The sequence below is a fragment of the Pogona vitticeps genome, chromosome 3, assembly GCF_051106095.1.
Source record: "Pogona vitticeps strain Pit_001003342236 chromosome 3, PviZW2.1, whole genome shotgun sequence".
Lineage (NCBI taxonomy): Eukaryota > Metazoa > Chordata > Lepidosauria > Squamata > Agamidae > Pogona > Pogona vitticeps.
Window position 1 is genome coordinate 202,084,632 of NC_135785.1, and position 22,089 is coordinate 202,106,720.

The 22,089-nt window shown below is 39.0% G+C and overlaps 2 protein-coding genes and 1 long non-coding RNA gene across 3 annotated transcripts in view; 2 read left to right on the top strand and 1 right to left on the bottom strand.

The window, feature by feature from the left end:
• Nucleotides 1-22,089, top strand: part of VPS26C (VPS26 endosomal protein sorting factor C) — a 52,334-nt gene that overhangs the window by 25,836 nt on the left and 4,409 nt on the right. The window lies entirely within an intron of this gene.
• The window catches only part of TTC3 (tetratricopeptide repeat domain 3), a 71,412-nt gene that overhangs the window by 2,981 nt on the left and 46,342 nt on the right, over nucleotides 1-22,089 (bottom strand). The window contains exons 28-43 of the mRNA XM_072994125.2: nucleotides 21,327-21,596; nucleotides 20,916-20,962; nucleotides 19,911-19,964; nucleotides 18,620-18,696; nucleotides 16,679-17,540; nucleotides 13,041-13,106; nucleotides 12,335-12,484; nucleotides 10,873-11,012; nucleotides 9,461-9,529; nucleotides 8,998-9,094; nucleotides 7,363-7,463; nucleotides 5,723-5,810; nucleotides 4,091-4,195; nucleotides 2,470-2,870; nucleotides 1,589-1,706; nucleotides 1,163-1,393 (exon numbers count right to left, since the gene is read on the bottom strand). Coding sequence (XP_072850226.2) covers nucleotides 1,163-1,393; nucleotides 1,589-1,706; nucleotides 2,470-2,870; nucleotides 4,091-4,195; nucleotides 5,723-5,810; nucleotides 7,363-7,463; nucleotides 8,998-9,094; nucleotides 9,461-9,529; nucleotides 10,873-11,012; nucleotides 12,335-12,484; nucleotides 13,041-13,106; nucleotides 16,679-17,540; nucleotides 18,620-18,696; nucleotides 19,911-19,964; nucleotides 20,916-20,962; nucleotides 21,327-21,596 — 2,876 coding nt within the window. The remainder of the gene's footprint in view (nucleotides 1-1,162; nucleotides 1,394-1,588; nucleotides 1,707-2,469; nucleotides 2,871-4,090; nucleotides 4,196-5,722; nucleotides 5,811-7,362; nucleotides 7,464-8,997; nucleotides 9,095-9,460; nucleotides 9,530-10,872; nucleotides 11,013-12,334; nucleotides 12,485-13,040; nucleotides 13,107-16,678; nucleotides 17,541-18,619; nucleotides 18,697-19,910; nucleotides 19,965-20,915; nucleotides 20,963-21,326; nucleotides 21,597-22,089) is intronic.
• LOC144588207 (uncharacterized) lies at nucleotides 1,347-8,527 on the top strand. The gene is made up of 2 exons (XR_013543622.1): nucleotides 1,347-1,418; nucleotides 8,433-8,527. It is a non-coding gene; the product is annotated as an uncharacterized LOC144588207 (long non-coding RNA).

The window sequence follows — 22,089 nt, forward strand, 5'->3', positions numbered from 1 at the left end:
GAGGTGAGCCCCAGCACTAGCTCCTTCGCCTCCGCCTCCTTCCGTGTATAAAATGACTCTAAATTTTTCCTCTAATGATTTTAGGAAAAAGTGTCATTTTATACATGAAAAAATACGTTAATGCAGCATATTTCAGAATAAGCAAGTCAGAACCATAATTGGATCCAGAGGGTTATGGGACTCTCCAGAACAGGGCGGGTGGCAGTAAAACTCTCCAGTTCCATTCACTGAAGCCTGTAATGATCCATGTCCTTCTCCAAAAGGACTCCTTTCCAAGAGAAGCGCTTTTGAAGTCTGCACTTTTAAAAAGTTCATTTATGAAGTAAAGTATCTATGGTAACAATCATCTAAGGAACAGAAATGTCAAATAATATAATGCTACTGAAGGATAATTGGCTAGTGTAGTGTAGTGGACAGAGTGACAGTCACAGCGAGTCAGCTTAATAGACTTCTGGGCTCTGGAATGTTCCAAGGAGTTTTGTGCAGGTGCAGAAAGAACCAACATGTATGAGTCAAAGAGACCACAAAGAACTCTGGTGTGATTCTACCCGTTTGGAAACTGTATGGTTAAAGTTACTTAGCCTGCATATAATATGTATAAGGTTTGCAGATAAAAGTTTTAAGTGCAATATATAAGTGATTCATCCCAGCTACCACCCATCCCATTACAGTGGTGCCTCGCAGAACGAGCGCACCGTAGAGCGATGAATTCGCTCTACGGTGATGCTTTTTCGATCGCTAATGCGATCGCAGAGCGACGGCCCCAATGGGCGAAAATCGCAGGGCGAAGGTCGGTAAGCGGTTCGCTTACCGACCTTCGCTTTGCGACCCGCCGATCAGCTGTTCCGCGGCAACAAAATGGCCACCGGAACAGCCAAAATGGCCGCGCGCAGCGTTTTCGCGTCCTTAAGTGAGGGGAGGGCGCGAAAATGGCTGCCGGCCATTGAAAAACTTCACCGAAAGGTGAGTAAATCAGCCGATTGGAACGCATTAAACTAAGTTTAATGCATTCCAATGGCTTTTTCTTACCGCTCAGCGATGTTTCACACAGCGAGGGTTAATCCGGGACGGATTAACCTTGCTGTGCGAGGCACCACTGTATATATGTATAAATACATCAGAATACTTCTCACAGATCATTGCACTAACACAAAAGACCTACAGTGGAATCACTTGATTTCTTCCACTTGGACTTTGATGTTCCTCCAACAGTTTTCCAAGGAGTCGGAACCAATGGAGGTGTGAGAGTTTTCTTTTTATTTTCATTAACAAGCTTAGATTTTGGCAGATTGGGCATTTTTTGTTCTGACATTTTCAGTGCTGGTTGAGTCTGACTTCCATTCTGTCTTGAAGCAGTAGGGGCTGGATTGTCTATATTCCCTGAAGAGGAACCCTAAAACAAGAAATGAGAAGGGCAGGTAATGGTTTCTTAATTTACAACCATATTCTTCCTGCTGTTCAGTGCTAACAAATAAAGATTAGAACAATATCTGAAGAAGCCATTCCAAATCACTATTTAACATGAAAGGCAGAACACACATACAAAAACAAACTAGAATATATATTATACAAGATCAAACAATTCTACCTTTTTCTTTTTTGGGTGATCCAGAATAAATTCTGTTACTCGGCAGAGAAGATCACCTCCACTCAGTTTATTTTTACTCTTCACTTTAACTTCTTTTATAAAGTTCTCAAGATCTGTCCTGCCAAACAGAAGAGGAAGAAAAAAGCAGTTATGCTTAACAAAAGTCTAAACTAACATTTATTTCCCCAAGCTGCTTCAAAAGAGTTTATGCAAGTTCTAGGTAGTGCATAATTGCATAATCTATATCCACACACTCAATTTAGATAATAATCTGGAAACTAAGAAATATTTGGAAGCAGGAATAAATGTGAGAAATAGGCTCACTGACATTCAAGATCTAAAAACTGAATCTTGAAATGACTCCTTAACTTTCCCCAACCCAGTATAAATTGCTCTCTGTCACATTTTCACAAAAAGGATGGCCAAAATCCAGCAGTAAGTTGGAACTAGAGTAGGCTCACTGAGTTAATGAAACTTACATAGGTGTTGACTCTCCAAATTCCCACTGGGCCATCTAATTGCAATCTGCTTATGAGTTTCAGTTAAAGCAGTGTGTTGCTTTTATACTGCCCCATAAGCACTGTTTAGGAAGTTTACAACATAATTATACAAACAAATTTTGCCCCCCTCCTCTAGCAAGCTAGGTACTGATTTGACCAACCTCAGGATGGAAGACTGAGTAAACCTTAAGCCAGTTACCTGAATCCTTTGGGACTGAACTCAGGTCATAAGCAAAGTCTCTGCCACAAGTTCCTACTGTAACATTTCATAAGAGTTGAAATGGGGGGGGGCATCTTAACTAGTCAAAACAATAACATAATAGGTGGCTTTCAACTACTGTCTGCAATCAGCTTCCAGAATTTCCCCACATTGAGAAATACCTTGTGTGGCTTGGAAATATAGTTCTAAGTTGATCAATGATGTTTTCAGATGTTTTTGGAAGCCGTGGCTTACTTATACTTTTGATATGGTCCAATACTGCTGGTGGTGGTGGCTCCTCTTGAGAGCTGTCTTGCAGCTGAGTAGCTTGGTACCTTCTACAATTCTTTGGTGACTGAGGTAGACATACATGATCAGAAAGTGACATTCCTCTGCATTCAGAGGATGCCTCTTCCAAATCTTTGTTTGACAGAAGGGACCTAGAACTACTATTTCCAGTATACACATTAACAGCAGAGAGCAGAGAACTGTCATCATTAGTGGTTGAAACTATAGGGAGCGGTGCTCCAGATGAATACATGAGAATGGCTGGATCGCTAATCAGAGGTCTTTCATGTGCAACCTAGGGAAAAATAATGCCTTAGTAAGCTAAGAAATATTCAACCTAGTACCATTTTGAAGCAAAATAAAACTTTTTTGCCATTTCAAAGTCTGTTTTCATAAGGAACATCTTAATGGCAAAACTGGGTGTTAAAACTTAAGACAAAAAAAGGCTTTATTTCATCTTCATTTACTTTACCCATATGCTAGTTTTCTGTCAAAATATTTTTGCATCGTCTTTCACACTGCTGGAAAACTCATGAATCGTTGAGTCATCATATCCCTCTTCCCACTCCCTACACTTTTCAACAAGGTTGCAATTCCACTACAATCACTCAGTTGCAAGGATGGTAGGAAAAGTGGAGAAGAAAAAGAGCTCTTCACTCACCCTACCACCTGTCCCAGTTATAGCTGCAAGATAGCAGGTCCAGATGTGGCTGAGAAAGAACCACACCACTTGCATGACACGGGACTTATTGAATAAAACGATGATGAATGGGACGTAGTAGATCATATGGAGAAAGCACCACATGACCACAGCAAAGGGTGGCCAGAATGGCTCTCAGGGTTCCAACTGAAGCAGGTATTCTTTGAAGGTCTGGCCATGCTTGTACACCTCTGACTCCAGGCAGAGAGAAACTGCTCCATAGGTAGTAATGCTTCTCTTTTAGGAGCATATTCATTCTAGAACTTACTAAGAATTTGGAGCAGGTGGAGAGGCAAGCCCTCTCTCCTCCCTTCATGCTAGAAGCTAGGAGAAGCTAAGTGAGGAAGCAGCAAACTGAGTAAGAAGTCCCCTCCTTTCCAGATGCATAGCTTCTCAGGAGAAGCTACAAGTACCTTCTTACCAACATTTTTAGGGGAAGTAGCCCAGATTATATTAGTAGAGACACAAATAAAAATTAATGAAAAAATTTAGGTTAAAGAAAATAACAGATTTTAACTGCTAAAAAGCAGTGAATATAACCCAAAATGCCCACTGACATGAAGGATGGGGAAATTCACACTTCTGGCTCATTTTCACAATTACAACACTCCACAGCTCTTCAAAACAACAGAATAACGGTTCCAGAAACTAGCTCCCAGGGACTGAGCTTCTTCACAGTGAAAAGCAACACTAGGGGGGCCATTCAAAGAGCACAGTGATTCAAGTTAGACAGCCTAACTTTTCTGATATATCTGTAATAATGAAATATGTATGGCCAATTAACTTTTGATGCAAAACAATTACATAGTACTTACTGACGACAGACTATCAGGAGGCTGCAGTTCTGCAATTTCCACAGCAGAGATACTGTTTAGAAGGGCACCATTTTTCACCATACAAATTCTTTTGTCAAATTCATTCTACAAAAAGGTAAGAAGGATATTCAATACAGTAAGATTTCAAATCTCCAGAAAGAGCTAACTGTGTAACATTACTAAGCTGAGAGTCAGAAATTCAAATCTGGCAATACAATTGATACACCTGTATACCTGATCTCTAGGTGAACATCACCGGTGGAGCTATCCCTAGCCTCATAGAGATCTTACTAGCCTCAAGCAGAATTCTAATAATCAAGTCCTAGTTTCAGCGTCCTCCTATTACCACAGCTTTAGGACACATGCAATGCTCAAGGATAAAAATGGTGTGGATGTCCATGAATAGAAATACACAATCAAATCTTGATTTAATAAACTGAAGAGTTGGAAACAATATATCTTAGTTACCATCCTTTGCCAGCAAGGGGGAGATTACTGACAGAAAACAGCTGGGACAAATATTAATCCCAGGTCCTCCTGTCTTCCACTGCCTCCCAGAGTTTGGTGAAATTCATGTTGGTAGCTTCAATGACACTATCTAGGCATCTTGTCCTCTGTTGTCCCTTTCTCCTCTTGCCCTCACACTTTCCCAACATCAGGGTCTTTTCTAGGGACTCTTCTCATATGACCAAAGTACTGAAGCCTGAGCTTCAGGATCTCTCCCTCCTGTGAGCACTCATGGTTGGTTTCCTTCAAAATGGATAAGTTTGTTCTTCTTGCAGTCCAGGGGACTCTCAAGAGTCTCCTCCAGCGCCATAATTCAAAAGCATCAATTCTTCGGCGGTCAGCCTTCTTTATGGTCCGGCTCTCACTTCCATACAACACTACTGGAAAAACCACAGCTTTGACTTTTGTTGGAAAGGTGATATTTCTGCTTTTTAAGATGCTGTCTAGGTTTGTCATCACTTTCCTCCCAAGAAGCAGGTGTCTTTTAATTTCATGGCTGCTGTCACCATCTGCAGTGATCATGGAGCCCAAGAAAGTAAAACCTGTCACTGCCTCCAGATCTTCCCCTTCTATTTGCCAGGAGGTGATGGGACCAGTGGTCATGATCTTAGTTTTTTTGATGTTGAGCTTCAGACCATTTTTTGCACTCTCCTCTTTCACCCTCATTAAGAGGTTCTTTAATTTCTCCTCACTTTCTGCCATCAGATTAGTATCATCTGCATATCAGAGGTTGTTGATATTTCTTCCAGCAATCTTAATTCCAGCTAGGGAGTCTGGCCTTTCGCTTGATGTAAGTTAAATAAGCCGGGGCACAATATACAGCCTTGTCGTACTCCCTTCGCAACTTTGAACCAATCAGTTGTTCCATATCCAGTTCTACTCATTCAGTGCAACTTTTTATGAGAATTAGTACCCTGGGCTTTTCAGGAAGCTGTATTTAACTGCAGCTTCTCTAACCTGGACAAAGTGAGAAGGAAACTGCTATCTGCAGATGAATGGAGAATGCTGGCACCTCAGCTGATCTAACCATAAGCATTATCAATACAGAATAATCTACAAAAAGTCCACATCTACTAAGAGAAACAAAGAATCTTTGTCTTAGAAGATCTAATATAGTAGACATACCTCAATTTTTCTAATTTCTTCATTGATATTAGAAATAAAGGTCTCCCAAGCATCAATTTGTTGTTTTGATTGTGGCATTGCCGACTGACTGAAAAAGAAATCCACACACTTTTAGTGCCATGATCATCTGACATTAGAAGCAACTTCAAGAAAAAAGAAATGCTACCCAAAATGACAGTCAAATGATTTTATCCATCAAAAACACCTGAATTCTACTGGTCAAGCTAAGAAAACTAGTTCAACACAATTCATAGTCAAGATTCCAAATATACTTTCTCTGTCCCTGGAATAAAACAGGCATGGCTAAAATAGAGTGGTTACCTACCTGTAACAATGGTTCTTCTAGTGGCTCTCTATGAATCCACACAACTGGGATTCTAGCTGTTGGAGCTTCCTAACCTTCTCTGAGGGGAGCAACCTGAGACCATGAGTGCTATTTATCATGGAATTTAGATGTGAAACATGTTATGATGGCTACAAGTAACTTCTGAGATAAATCTCTAAGAAGCCATGCTATTCCAGACAAATATCACCTCCAAGTCCTGAAGGGTTCCTGGAAATGAGATTCTTGAGATAATGTATCATCTGCAAATGGAGCTGTGTCACTGAGACGGATATCAGCTTTGGGAAGATTCATAAGGCTAAGACTAAATGGGATAGCCTTTACTGGAAGTGAACTTTGTGGACAAATTACACAAACTGCAATACTTCGGTAGGATGGGAATGTGAAGATAAGCTTTGGTGAAAGTGACTGAGGTGAAATCATATATCACATTTTCCTCTCTTTGAACCCGAAACTGTTCAGGGGTGATGATGATTGTTAAAATAAAGAGCAAGGAGTTAAGGCCAATTGCAAGAACATTAAAGATATATGTAGGCTAGAGCTGAGAGGCTAAACAGAGGTCTAAGCTAAGCATAAGAAGGAGAAGCTGTTTCATTAATTCAGGATGGAAACAAAATGAGATATATGTATCTAGATGGGAGAGAACAAGGCAAAAGTCACACCAGAGTGGATTTGATTTAAGTTTAGAAAATTGTTTAGATCATGATTTATATCAATTTGATTTTTATCCACCCTGAGTCAGTGTTCTTGCCTCCTCAGCAACAGGACAGGATAATGCCCTGCTGGGCATTCCCCCTAGACCAAAGAACAGAAAATTTCTCCAGACAATTCTACCACCACAGATAGGACTGGGATGAATAAAAAGATATTCACCCCATAATAATTGCTGTTAACTGTGAAGGCACTGTTACATTGCTCCAACTGTCAGTTATCACTCGAGCAAACATATAAATAGTTCAGCCATTCCTTTATGTGATTCTGTACACAGCAATACCTATCTGTATCAACAAAAAATATACTTTTCTGTATCACTCAGTCAAATTAAATGTTACATAACTCACAGAAGAAACTTTACAAGTAAATATGAAAAAATCTAAATAAAAATCTGAATCTAAGCCCAGGACCAATGATGAAACAATTATGCTATTGCCATACAACCTGACTAATCAGTTGTTTAATATGCCTTACTCCTTTATACAGTATCAGTGCCAGTCTGAGCAAAGATAAATAAAATACTGGTGGTCAGTTGTATACTGGTGGTATTGGTTACAGTATACTCATGTATTCAAAGTCATACCTGGTCATGAACTTTAGATATTTAAGATTAGCTTCTGCTTGTGTAGCTCTTCTATGTAATTTATATAATTCAGATTCTTTCCAGTTTTCAAGCACTGACACCTAAAACAAAATAGACTTGGTTTAAATCAAAACATCTAACTGAACTACACAATGAATCACTCTTAACCCTATACAGTATAACCAACCTTAAACATTTCCATTGATTGGTCTGCCCTATAACAATGTTAGATTTAATGATCTTTCAGTGCAGGGTTGCCACTGAAATTTTATTTTTCATTTTCCTGACCACCATTCATATATAAAAATGAATAGGTTGTGTTGCATTAATGGAACCAATAAGGCACAGACCACATGACAATGCTTGCCTTTGGATTAGTACTAGTGACCCTAGGATCCAGGTTTATGATAAAAAATGTGACGAGCTCCTTGAATAATAAGTTATTCTTCAAACTGAGGGAAATTAAAATAGGCCACTGGAAAATTTCCATGCCACTGGAAGGCAGGCATACTAGATCCACTTGTATAATATTTGTCCAATTCAGCTAATCATTTCTATGATGTGGAACTGGGAAAATATTTTCATAGTGAATATCAATTATCCATACAATCATCTGGTCCCTGTCTGTTGGGAAGGATGAATCCCTAAGATGGGATGCTTCTAACACAGTCAATTCAGTACAGCTGACCAACTGTGTGGCTTAAATTTATGTCTGAAGGGCCAGTCACTAGAGGGGCTTTGCCACCACAGAAGCAAAGGCATCTGCATGTTGTATTAATCTATTGGCTGAGACTCATGTAGTAGCCTTCCAGATTTCAGTTTGGAAGTTTTAGTGCAGCCCTAATTGTTATGGTCTTAGTTCCCATATGAGCAGACCATGACCTGAGAAGTTGGTGAAGTTCATGAGTCATAAAGATGCAAGTCTATTAGCACTTGGCTGCCACAGAGAGACGTGGAGGCTTTCTATAGATTGTAATGGGATGGAATGAAAATATAAAGGGCCAAGAAATGAAAAGTGCTGCCCCACAATTCTAGCAAGCCTCATCTTCTCTCCCTTCTCCTTTTTTTAGTGGCTGAAGAGTGTTCTCACTGTCAGTACTGTGAGACAGCAGAGACTAGAGAGGAAAGGAACAAACAAACAAACAAGAAAAGACTGAAAGAGAAGATCATGATCCAAAAGGGTGGTTTGAACCAAATTCTGAAAACCTTGAAGTTCCACCTGAAGTAGATCCATTAAATCAACAAGACTTGTTAAGTTCACTCTTATGCAAGTCCCACTGATTCATTGGATTTATCCTAGGTGAGACCAAGACATCAATTTAGTCCAAAATACTTGGAGATAATTTTATAATTTTAAATAAATAAAATAAATAAATAAAAATAAATAAAATAAATAAATAAAGGCCCAATATTTTATCAATTTTTAAAATGAGGCAAAATAAAGACAAGGAGCATGGAAATCTTGTCATATGGGATATTCTGACACACAGAGTATTAGCAAACCCCATATTCCTGATTAGAACATAGTATTACTTCACATATGAAATTTGGAGAAAGGATGATTGAAGGCTATGGCGGTAATGAAAAATGGGAAGATTGTGAGATGTAGGGAAGGTCTACCAAAGTATATTTTACCTCTGCTGCAACTGCTCGCTTAACACATTCCTCATGGTCATCATGGCTCTTCTGTGTAAGTGTCTCCATTTTAACTTTTTCATTTTCAAACTTATTGCTGCAGGGTAATTTCAAAGACTATTAACATAGATTGATACATGTTCCTGAATGTCCTTCAGAACTCAGTTACACATCAAAAACAATTCAGCATAACGTTAACTACTTGTACATGCAAGAGGTAAGAGATTATGAAGTTTGATTAGGACTTATCAAACCTGCTTGACGAATCTGCTTGACAAGTTGGCCACCATCCCTTTTAAAATTTAACAGGAAAACAGTATGGTTCAGGATCTTCTCACTATGCCTTTCTTGAATAAATCCTGAGCACTCAAGGGGAGTTATAAATTGCCCAGACCCCAATAGGAACTGTGAGAGCTTGTAATGTCCAGCTGAAGACTACTTAATAAAGAAAGTGTAAGCTCACCTGCTCTCAAGGAATTCATCCAAATATAGTTTGTACTGCTTGTCCTTTTCATCAATATTTCTCACATATCTGTTTTGTTATACAGAGATATTTTAGAAAATGAAGACTAATGCCAGAAAATACACATTTCTAATCAATGTCAATTAACAATAAAACTCAAAACTCAACCAGCCATTTCTCCCAAAGCTCTGATTTTTTAAACATAAGTTCTTTGCATCAAGAGGTGTTACAAGAACCAAATAATTCAGCAAAAGACCTAACAGACCAGAACTCAATCCAAAGAGAATGGATATAGGTCTAGATCAAGACAAGTCAGGAGTTTTATTTTTTAAAAAGGGGAGAGAGAATATTTAGACTGATGGACAAATCATTTTATTACATGACAACTGGAATCTGCCTCTGCAATCCATTGTAATGAATTCAGATAGATTAAAGGTAAAGGTAAAGGTTCCCCTTGACAATTTTTGTCCAGTCGTGTTCGACTCTAGGGGGCAGTGCTCATCCCCGTTTCCAAGCCAGAGAGCCAGCATTTTGTCTGAAGACAATCTTCCGTGGTCACATGGCCAGTGCAACTTAGACACGGAACGCTGTTACCTTCCCACCGAAATGGTCCCTATTGATCTACTTGCATTTGCATGCTTTCGAACCGCTAGGTGGGTGGGAGCTGGGACAAGCGACGGGTGCTCACTCAGACAGATTAATAACCAATTAATCAGATCAGATCCCAGTGGGAGCTAGATAAGAAACAAGCCATAAGACCAGATTAATAGGCAGTCATGGATCAATATCAGCCATTACTAGAAAGAGTATAGGCACAGGAAGTTGAAGAAAGCAGGAGCTTCACAAAACTACTCATTTAAGCTTAGGGCTAGGCAACTGAGTTCCCAGAGGTGGTCAAGTTCCAACTGCCACCATCTATCAGCACTACCTGTGCTCATTGGGACTGATGAGAGCAACAGTTGAATGATATTGCTAAGGCTACAAGTTAGCCATCCTAATAATCCTATATAAGATAGTGAATCTCAACAGCTTGTTTTCCTGTCCCCCTACATCAAACGTGGGGTTAAAGCATTTCAGTAATAAATAACTAAGGAGCAGGTAGACAGTTCAGATTTTGTTTTTAGGAAAACAAATCTGTCTAAACTTGGGTGCATGTTTACTGAAGGCTGCTCATCCGTGGAACTGCAAAAAGGAATACAGATCTTTATGGTTCTTTATATCAACACTTGGATTTGGTAGCAGGAATAGGTATCACACAAAAAAATAAAATCATCAATTGCACTAAGGGGGATGGCTGACAGTTTGAAACATCTGTTCAGATACAAGTTGAAACCCATAAGAATGAGCAGACTTACATTCCCACTCTGTCTATCTCCCAATCCATTATATTTTCAATTTAAGAATAAACTTACATTTCATTAGTTTCTGTTAACTTCTTTACTTTATTTCTTCTTGCTTTTAATTCTTCTTGATGTTCTTTTTTCTCCTGTTGCCATTTTTTAATTTCCATTTCTACATTTTGATGAAACCAATCTAGTTCTCTCTTACTAAGCTATAAAGCAGAGACAGAGAGAGACAGAGTATTTTTTAAAGATATTTGAGTACTGTGAGGACGAAATTACAAAATAAATATTTCAGAATTATTTTAAGACATATTTCTAATTTTGTTTTCAATAATGATTAAAAAGGAGTAAATGTAGTCAAAAGCCAATGAAAAATAAAAACACAGAAAGGAGGCTTCTTATCTGATTTGTTTCCTTAATGCCATAGTGAACACTTGTACAGTCATTCCATTTCAACCAGAACCTATCCTATAATGGAGAGGGAATGCTATAAGTGTGCTTCGTGCTTCCTGATGAGACTCTGGATCCAAAAAGTAGAGACTGGATCAAAAAACGTGAGCACATATAAAGTTCTGCTTGACATTTGGGTGATGAAATGTTGGGAGCAAGACTAACATGTATGTATGTATGTATGTATGTATGTATGTATGTATGTATGTATGTATGTATGTACGTACGTACGTACGTACGTACGCACATACGTACGCACGTACGTACGTACGCACATACGTACGTACGCACGCATCGTTGTTTAGTCGTTTAGTCGTGTCCGACTCTTCATGACTCCATGGACCACAGCACGCCAGGCCCTCCTATCTTCCACTGCCTCCCGTACATACATACATACATACATACATACATACATACATACATACATACATACATACATACATACATACATACATACATACACACACACACACACACACACACACACATATACATACATATATACATACACACATATATCTGTACGTACGTACGTATGTACGTATGTATGCATGTATGTATGATATATATATATGTTAGTCTTGCTCCCAACATTTCATAAAATGTCAATCAGATCTTTTTATGTTCTTTACAAGGGCCACAATTACCTCAATGTGATCACAACATTTCTGTGATAAGACCCTGATAAGACAGCTCTGCAAGCATGTTCAACCAAGTACACAAGGGCTTCTTCAGACTTCTGCACTGAATGCACAAGACTCTGAGGGATATCTGCACACGAGTTCTTGGAGTGGGACTCAAATGTGTGTTCTCATTCTCAACAGTTATAGCCCCACCAGCTTTCAGGCTATAATGTCTTACATCTCCACATAATGCTACAATATACTGATTTCATGAAAATTCTTGTGCTTGTGGACAATATGGCAGAAGCAGGTTATCACCTGAAGATTAAGCATCAGTTCTCTCATATAATGCTGTAGATAGGAGAAAAATGCCAATGTCAGCAGAAGGTATCCTTCAAATCTAACACAACTTTAATTTTGTGAGTTTTTGTACACTTTAGTGCATTTAGGAGTATTACCTTGTTTCCTTCAACAAGAAGTAACAACTTTTCTTCTAAATCGCTGGTTTCCTTAGAACTTCGACATTTAAGTTGTTCATATTTTTCACTTGCTTCTTTAAGTTGTTCTTGTAGCACCTGGTGTTCTTTTTCCATACGTAACATATCTCCCTGAAAAAGCATAATGTTTGTAATGCTATAATGCTTACATTACATAGTATGTAACTACAAGAAATGAGAATCACTGATACAGGACTCTAGACCTGCTGCTCTTGATAAATAACTAAACACGTTCTCGTCTATGAAGTTATTTTTTTTAAATATTTGATCTTTCAAGTACCATATTAAGGGAATACTGATTTTCAAGACAGCTATCGAAAAAGTTGGATATTTTTTCCTGCTGAGAGACCACAACTATGTAATAATCACTTAACTAAGTACAACACTGTAGACAAGCTCAGATCTCCATGCCCCAGAAATTATAGTTTTTAACTATGAATTTCCAACTCAAAATTAATAATGGAAATTAGAAAACAGATTAAAATAGTATGTTTCTACTATTTTTAAAGGGATGATACTGGTATTAGCCTGGGCACCTTGAAAGTTCATAAACAAAATTTTGGAGCAGAAACATGTTCTTAACTGTTAAAACAGCTTTTATTGCTTTATATGTTTTTACTCTCTCATCTTCACTAAGCCAGCTTGGAACATCCATCTGTTCACTTACCGGCTGAGTTTCATATGGATGAAGAGGCAATGTATTAACTCCCTTGTCTGTTAATTCTTGATTCGCCTAGAATGCAAAGAGAGAGGTCAGTTATATCCTACCCTTTGATGGCCAGTGTTTTTACCATCTCTGAGCTCTGTTACAGAATATATTCAGAGCCACACTGATAAGGTAGTGTTCAGAATCAAAGAAGACGAACAAGAACCATGTAGTATAAAAGAGTCAGTAGTTGGAAACATTACTTTTTTAGGACTACAGCTCCCAAAATCCCCCTAGAGAACACAAGAGTGAGGCAAGATACTGGCTGGGGGAAAGTCCTATTAAGGAGCACAGCTTTATATGATGTAGGAAGTACTAGATGTAACCTTATACACTTCCCTAGAAGTAGCACCTGAGTAAGAATAGAGTCTATATCCTAGAAAAAGATTAGTTCCATTAAGTTTGGGGGAAGGAGAAAGGCAGCCATGTAGTCTGAATAGTACCCTAAGTTGTTGGTTCTTCTGCCTGGCTACTGTTACTACTTTTAAATATGTACATAATTGTGCTGTTTTCTGTACTGAGAGAATCTCATAAACAGGGCTGATTTGTAATTTTTGGTTGATTGGGAATCTGGTGTAAAAAAAAAAAGACCCACAACTACAAACAGCAGTAGCCATGGTAAAAAGATAAGAATTAGTTAACGCGAGCTAGAATTTCACGTTCCTTGAACAAAAGCAAAAATGCTAAGAGATCCTTAAGAGAAATGCCTATAATGACTATAGAGCAACATTCCCTCTAAGCTACATGTGCTTGCACACTTGCTCAGAGCTCCATCAGAGCTGTGCATGGGCAATAGAGACTACCGTATTTTTCGCTCCATAAGACACACCTCTCCATAAGATGCACCAGATTTTTGGGAGAAGAAAACAGGGAAAAATTAGGGTGTGTTCCAGGACCCTTTGGAGGCTCCCCCTGCCCCCCCATGGGGCCAGAGGGGGCAAAATCGCCATCTTCAGGGACTCTTCTGGAGCTTCCCAAGCCTCAAAAGAGTCTCAGAAGGTGGCAATTTTGCCCCCTCCGGGCCCGTGGGTGGTGTGGGGGGAGCCTCCCAATGGTCCTGGAAGGCAGACTCAGACCCTTGGGAGGCTCCCCCCCCGGGGGGGCCAGAGGGAGCAAAATCGCCACCTTCAGGGACTCTTCTGAAGCTTCCCAAGCCTCAAAAGAGTTCCAGAAGGTGGCGATTTTGCCCCCTCTGGCCCCATGGGGGGGCAGGGTGAGCCTCCAAAGGGTCCTAGGTTGTGTTCCAGGACCCTTTAGAGACTCACCCTGCTCCCCCGGGGGTCAGAGAGGGCAAAATCGCCACCTTCAGGGACTCTGTTGAGGCTTGGGAAGCTTCAGAAGAGTCCCCGAAGGTGGCAATTTTGCCCCCTCTGGCCTGATAGGGGAGCAGGGTGAGCCTCCAAAGGGTCCTAGGGTGTATTCCAGGACCATTTAGACTCACCCTGACCCCCAGGGGTCAGAGGGGGTGAAATCACCACCTTCTGGGACTCTTTTGAGGCTTGGGAAGCCTCAAGAGTCCCAGAAGGTGGCAATTTCACCCATGCTGGCCCCATAGGGGTGGGGTGGGGGAGTGTTGCAAGGGTCCTGGAAGTCTCTCTCGGACCCTTGCAACGCTCCCCCCCACAGGGCCAGTGGGGGTAAAATCGCCACCTTCGCTCCATAAGACGCACAGACTTCCCCCCCCACTTTTTTTGGGGGGGAAGTGCGTCTTACGGAGCAAAAAATACGGTAGGTCTTTTTTTATAGCCCTAGAGCAAAACAGCAGAGGGTAGGTTTTCCTCTAGTTTATCCTGGCCACTCGCAAGGGTCACATTCCCCCAGAGGACATCTGATGGGAATAAGTAAAATCACAGCCACTCTCTGCTACCTCCTTTCTCTTTCCTTCCACACATCTCAACCAACAGTTTGCAGGGGTTTTGAAAGTAGGTTGGGCATCACTGGTTGTCCATTCCTATTATACAGAAAACAGTTTCTTGAGTTACACTTGGTTCTTCAGCAACAGGAGCCCAACCTTGCCAAATAACAAATGGAACACACAAATTTAATTCTAAGTGCAACTTTTTCTTCTTCTTACATTCTAATCCTAAAACATTATTGAATTTCAATGAAAGTGGTCTGCCTCTGAGCCACTTTACAAAATATAATGCAGACAGGAACAAGAGCTTATTGTCACGTGTTACTGTTACTTTTCAGTTTTCACTCCACACACTGCAGCTCACAATAGCCTGTCAAAGAAGGTGCATCTGGTGTAATACTATTGTTGTTTTGGACTACTAAACTGTTTTTGATTTATGGTGACTCTTTGAGAATTAATGAATGCCAAGGTGGAAAAACATCAATGACTTTTTAAAAAATCTATTTGATTTGATTTAAGTGACAATTTAAAACATAATTTAAATTAAAATTTCATTTTAAAAATTTAAATCATAAAAAATCCTGATTTTTTAAAAAATTTAAATTGTGATTCAAATCAATCTGATTTAAATCAAATTCACCCTGATGACTGCCAAAAGGTTGTATCATTTTACACCTGCCTAAATAATCATGTGTAACATCTTCACAATACACTATGCACAATATATCTTCACCTGTATGACAAAATATAACTGCACAAAAGAAACATGTAAGCAGTACTTAATTCTACCCAAAGAACTTGGATCTACAAGTAATAACTGAGAGACAAGTTCTTACTGAAGTCTAATACAAGAAACAAATTCTCTGTTTATTGGAATGAACCTGACAGCATCTAAAAAAAATGAGCCAGCCAAGAGATCTGAGAAAATGCAACCCTGTATCAACCAGCACAGCTTCCTACATACTGCTTGCACACTGATCTAGCTCACATGTCACAGTGAAATAAATTTCTTTGTTCTTGGATTAGGACTCGGACTTGTTATAAGAGCAACGACCCAGAGTTCCAGGTATGGATGTCATGTTGCACAAGCCATGCACTCTGGGCTTCTTTAGCTGGTTGTGACGTTCACCTTCTTGAGGCACCTACGTTTTGTGCCCCCACAAAGGCTCCAGTCATGTTTTCCTTTCACTGCCACCAGTGGATTACCTCAATCCACAAATAAATGATGTTTGATCAGACACTTGTATTGTGAATGCAAACAAAACTTATTTATTAAAGTGAAACCAATTTATTAATCACAGTTCTTCAGATGTACATACTGTACTATTCTTTTGCCATATACTTTCCTCCTTCCCTATCTATCTTAACCAGTCTCTAACTGTATCTCTATCTCTTCTGACTCTGACTCTAACTCACTCACTGTGACTGAGTCCTCTCAGGGTTCGCCTTTTAACCTCTCAGCTCCGCCTCTCAACCACATTAGCACAGACATGAATAATACATGACTTATACATAACAAAGGGTGAACGCTACACTGGTTCTGCTAGGAGGAGGAGCCAAAGGGAAGTGTCAAAGCCAACTAAAACCTCTGCGATGCTATACAATACCCCCCTCTCTCACACACACACACGCACACACTCTGCGATACTGTACAATACCACACACCCCTACACACTCACCAGAAAAACAAAAAGACTTTCAGCTCCCTGAGGAGTTTAATGTCCATAAATGCATTTTTCCTTACCTGAACAGCAATCATCCTGGAACGGGGATTGCTTCTTCCTACCAACTTATTTTCAGTTTTTATTTCAATATCAGAACCACATCCAGTTTCCTTAGTATGATTTTCAACTAGTTCAAGAATATTTTCAGAAGGTTGGTTATCAAAATTCACTGGTATATCTTGAAGGCTCTGGAACACCTTCATTTCATCACTTGCCACAAGATTGCCTGTGTTGCCCAAGACTACTTGGTCAGTATGATCAGTATGAAGAGAAACATTATAACTTGTGCATTTATAATTAGATTGCTCTGAGATATCTGGTACAAGTGGTATTTCAGGAATCATCGGAAGCGTCCTCTCATCCTGATACTCGGAAGAAACTGTATTCAGAAATACTGAATTGTTTTCAGGTGTCACTGAAGGCAAAGGTACTTTTGGCACAGTGAATGATGTTACTATTGTGTCACTTGTCTGACTTGAAAGAGAGTATGTGGAAACAAAAGGACTAAGAGAGAAATGGTTGGTAGTCATACTTTCTTCAACATTGCTGGGAACTGTATCAGAAGACACTGGCACGTAAGGTTCATAAATATAAGAGGTGGGCTTGAATTCCTTTGCAGCCGGGTTTAAACGGGGTTTGCTTTCAGAACTGTTTTCTTGACTGTCTAGGCAAGCTGAGTTATCTTTTTCATTTTCATCTTCTGTGACCACTGCATGTTTAATTGAGCCAATAAAATCACCTGATGTAACAAAATGTAGAGATTCCAACATTTCTTCCATAGGGATCTCACAAGTATCTGCAGGAAAGTGTTCATATTCTTCAACTAAGAATGGATAATCAATTTCCAAAGGATCATGTTCTTCCAAGATTTGAGAAAAATAGCTGTAAGAGATCAAAACAATACACAATTTCAAAAGTTACTGGTTACTGCCCAAATACACCAGCCTCCTGTGAAAAAAGGAACTATGTTGCAAAAGCTGCTAAAATTAAACTGTCCCAAGAAATGCTACTCACATCACATACATGTTGCACTTCTCTGTTTAGCAGCCAAATCCACTCATTCTATAGTTGAAGGGGAAATTCAGTGGCTGAAATGCTGTTCCTTAATAACTGCTCACAGAAGGGTGATGATGTCAGCACTAAGGGCAATTCTCACTAACTAAAGTATTCCTACTTCTGTCCCTCAGGTTTTCTAACTCCTATGTAATACCTTTAATCTCATGGAAGCTATGGGAACTGAGGGATGGAAGGAGGAAAAATCCCTCCTGGTAATACATGGCTTCTTCCTTCCACACAATGAAAGAGATTACACAGCAGCTGGAGAAGTCATAGGACAGAAGAGGAAGTACTTAATTACAGAAAATCACGCTTTGGTAACATCGCCATCTTTCGGTAGGAATAAATTATGCAACATGGGTTTATTCTGCAGAAGGAACAACTTTGAGGTATTTCACACACCCCACAACTTATGCCTCCTAAAATACAGAAAAAAATGGGAATAGTTTCAGTGAACAATTACAATATTTCCAACAGCTTGAAACTAAATGTTACTTTCACATCCACTAACGAATTAGCATTTTACATTTTTATTTAAAGAATCTAAAATCTAATTGTGACCCAAACTACTTATGTCTCTCTGGGGATGGAAAACTGTTTGAATCAGTAGAAGTTTTTAATCAGCAGAATGAGGCAGCAGCTTTTTCTCTTACTGCTCTGCCACCTCGTATCTTGTTCCAAAAACATCCCAGGTCCTCCTGAGCACATGGCATGAGGCTACAAAGGACTGCAGGAGAGGACAAAACACAAAAATAATGTCCTCTTTGTTCCAGTGTATCTGAAATGGCAGTGTACATTTCAAATGTCTCAACAGAACGTCACCATCTTTTGCACACACACACACCAAATGACTAAGAGGATTTATTTGAGTTAGACTGCCTGCACATGTTCATGCTAGAACTTACGGAGTAGTTTCTTCTGAAAATATATTGTCTTCTTCGCAAGCTCTTGTACTAATGCCACCAGACACAACTAAAATAGGCTTAAATCAAGAAAAACAGAAAACATGAGATGTATTATCTAATGACAGATATGCAAATAAATATTTAAAACCAATCAATTCAGTAGACTCACATTTAAGTAAGTCTACACGCCCATATTTTTTCAGATGCCCTGTAATACACGAGCTGTGACAAAGTAATTATATGAAACCAGAATAAATATCCTCAGAAAAAGACAAAATGATTTAGTCTTCAAAGTGAAGGAATACAGAAGGGAAAACTACTCAGTTCAAGATTACCATTATAACTGCCTTTTCAATTTTAAAAAGTGCAACCTACATCACATAAACTTATAATAAAAAGTCAATGTTAACAAACAAGCTGAAAAAAATGAGGAAGAATAAAACTCAAGAGGTAAGAGCACGTGAGTTTCAAAGCTTAAAAATATGGACCCATCAGTTATTCTTCTAATAGCATTATGGCTGAAATCCTATTTTTTACTGCCCAATTTGAAGAGACACTTGTTCAGCTAGTCGAGGCAAAGAGGCAGTCCCAAAACCAGCAAAATCAGGGAGCTGGGCAGGGGACAGATTGTATTTGTCCCCAGTGTGGAAGGGATGGTCACTCTCCAATTGGCCTTCTCAGCCACACTAGACACTGTTGCAAGACTCAGAGCATGTTACCATAGTCTCTCAAGACTGAAGAATGCCTACAGTGAAGCTGCAATTAGAATAGGCCCACTGAATCAGTGAACTTAAAAGATGACTCACAAAATACCCACTGATTCAATGTGTCTACTCTAGCTGTGACTGACTATGCTAAACACTAGGATTTCAGCTTATGGGTGCTGTTCTCCTAATTTTACAAACAATAAGAAATATGAATATTTCTGTTGCATACAACTTGCTAATACAAAACATTGAACATTAAAAAAAATCTGCAATACTATTCCTTAAATTCTTGGGGGAGGAGAAGGGGATTATTTAACCTCCAAAGCCAAAAGCTATCTAGCTTGCCAACCCCATTTAAAGAAATGTCTAAAAGTAATTAAAATGACCCAAACCAGCATTCTCTCATAATAATACTTATGGTGCTGAACCAGCTATGGTGGCCCCTTATTGGTGAATTTTAAGCAGCACTGCGAGTAAGACTGTTGATGTCAGCATATTACTTACAAACTCTGACAGATGTTTATTACTTTTGTTACCACTGTTAAGTTTAACCATGTGGACTCATTATAAAAATAAAAACATACCTTTGATTTCTTTGTCTTTTTTCTGATTCTGTTCTTAACTCTGATAGCATTATTCTAGATGGGAAAAAGAAATTAAATTAGCATCAATTACTGCCACCAACTCCTGGGGTAAAAGATATATTTTAGAATGCAGCTTCATTTTACTTGCACTTGTTCTATTCCCATTTGGCACCTTAAACAGCAAAGAAATAAAGTCTGCATCTGTTTGCTTATTTCTGTTCTTAATAACAGAAAATATGTGGAAAAATATGTGGCTGTACAGAACAATTTCAACAAAAGCCAGTGCTAATGTGGTAAACAGGAGAGAAGGCGAGGGGGAGAGGAGAAGAGAGAGAGAGAGAGAATATATGGCACATCCCTGGCAATCATGTAGGATTCACTAGCTGAGTGGTGATAAGTCAGAATTTAGCAGGGTGAAACTGTCTTACAGGGAAATACAAACCATCCCAATATGCATCTAGTAGTGTAACAATGCATATCTGAAACAATGTAATCATAGTAAGAAAAATCATGAACCTCCTTTGTACATTCTAAGTATTGCTTAGGTATAAATCATGGAAAAAAGGATAATTACAACATGCACTTAGCTTTGAAATTTACTGTTACTGAGTTCATGTATGAACTCTATATATAACTGTGTAATAAATGTATGTTGCTATAGTGACAGGATTTGAATGTCTGATGAACAGGGAAGGATTATTGTCCATTTCTCTAAAGACTGTTCAAAAGGACTCTTACTTAAATTTTAGTTTGGATAATGCCTTTACTGGCTCACTAAAAACTTAAAAACAAGACTAGTATTTAAGTTCTTAAGAAAGCTCAAACTGTTGTAATTTTTAAGTGGTCTAATGAAACAATTACCGGAACTAGAACTTTGAACAGATAGATCACATAGCTTCATTTCCCTCTTATTGCAGTCTATTCATGTTTCAGCTTCAACAGAGATCAACAACAAAAATCAAGCAAACAAAAAACAACCCAGACAAAATCCAAACCAAAACTTACTGAAGTAGCTTCAGTTTCCTCCTTCTTTATTATAGTAAAAGGATGATCTATTTTAAAAATAAATTGTAAGAAAATGTTAAGATAAAAAAAACAGAAATTGTTCCTAAGCTACTTTAAAGTCTTTTGACTTTATTTTAAAAACTAATTCTCTCATAGTATATACACACACACTTTAAATTATTCTATACAATTAAAAACCCTATTGCTCAGATAGTTAAAAATACTCTGCCATTTAATTAGGACATTTCTTCAGACAGAGGTATTAACAAAGCTTTTTCTCTCTCTCTTGGGAATTTATTTTGGGAGATCTGTGTTAGAAAAGTTTTTAAATAGCTGACAAACATGCATACATATTAGTGTATGGTGATTTAGCCTGAAAGTAAAAGCCTTTTTTCACCCTATTATACTTACCCCAGTTATCAAAATAGTCATCTAAATATTGATGGAAAAATGGGAAATTCTCTCTGTTCTCTTCTATTAGCCATAGCAAACAACGAACTTCCATTGCTGATAGCTCATAAAGGTAATTTAGTATTTCAAACATATCTTCTGATGTGCAGGTGAACATTTTGCCTAATTTAATACCGTACTTCTCATTCCAGAGAACTGTTATTAAATTGAAGTCAACTGGTATCAAGTTAATTCCATATTCAGTAAAAAATACATTTGTTGCTTTTAAACCTGGAAGAAGAAATAAGTCACCTAAAAATGATTTTCACCTATAGGATAAACACATATAACATTCAACCTGTCAAGGAGCACGCAGACATATCCACATTTGTAACTTCCTTTTGGTATATTTCCAATAAAGTTATGGAATATAATAATCATAATACTTTTCAACAAAACAACCAAAGCGGGGTGAGCAACTTCCAGAGGACTGGAGAGTTCACTCCATCCTGTAGACCTGGGTGGATTGTTCCCCTGCACCCCAAAGTATGTTCCACCAGAGGGGAACAAAATGGACAATTATCTTCTCTACGGTGGAGGTCATCAACCCCTGGTCTGTGGCCTGAGCCAGACCGGGCTGCTGAGACAGACCTCCTGCCCCCCTTGCACACACTCCCGTCCCCACAGCTCCTTTGTGCACGGACGTCCGTGCCAGAGCGAGCACTCTCCAACCCCTTCACGCATGCTCCCAAGCAAAGGGATGGGCATGCAGGTGCTCCTACGC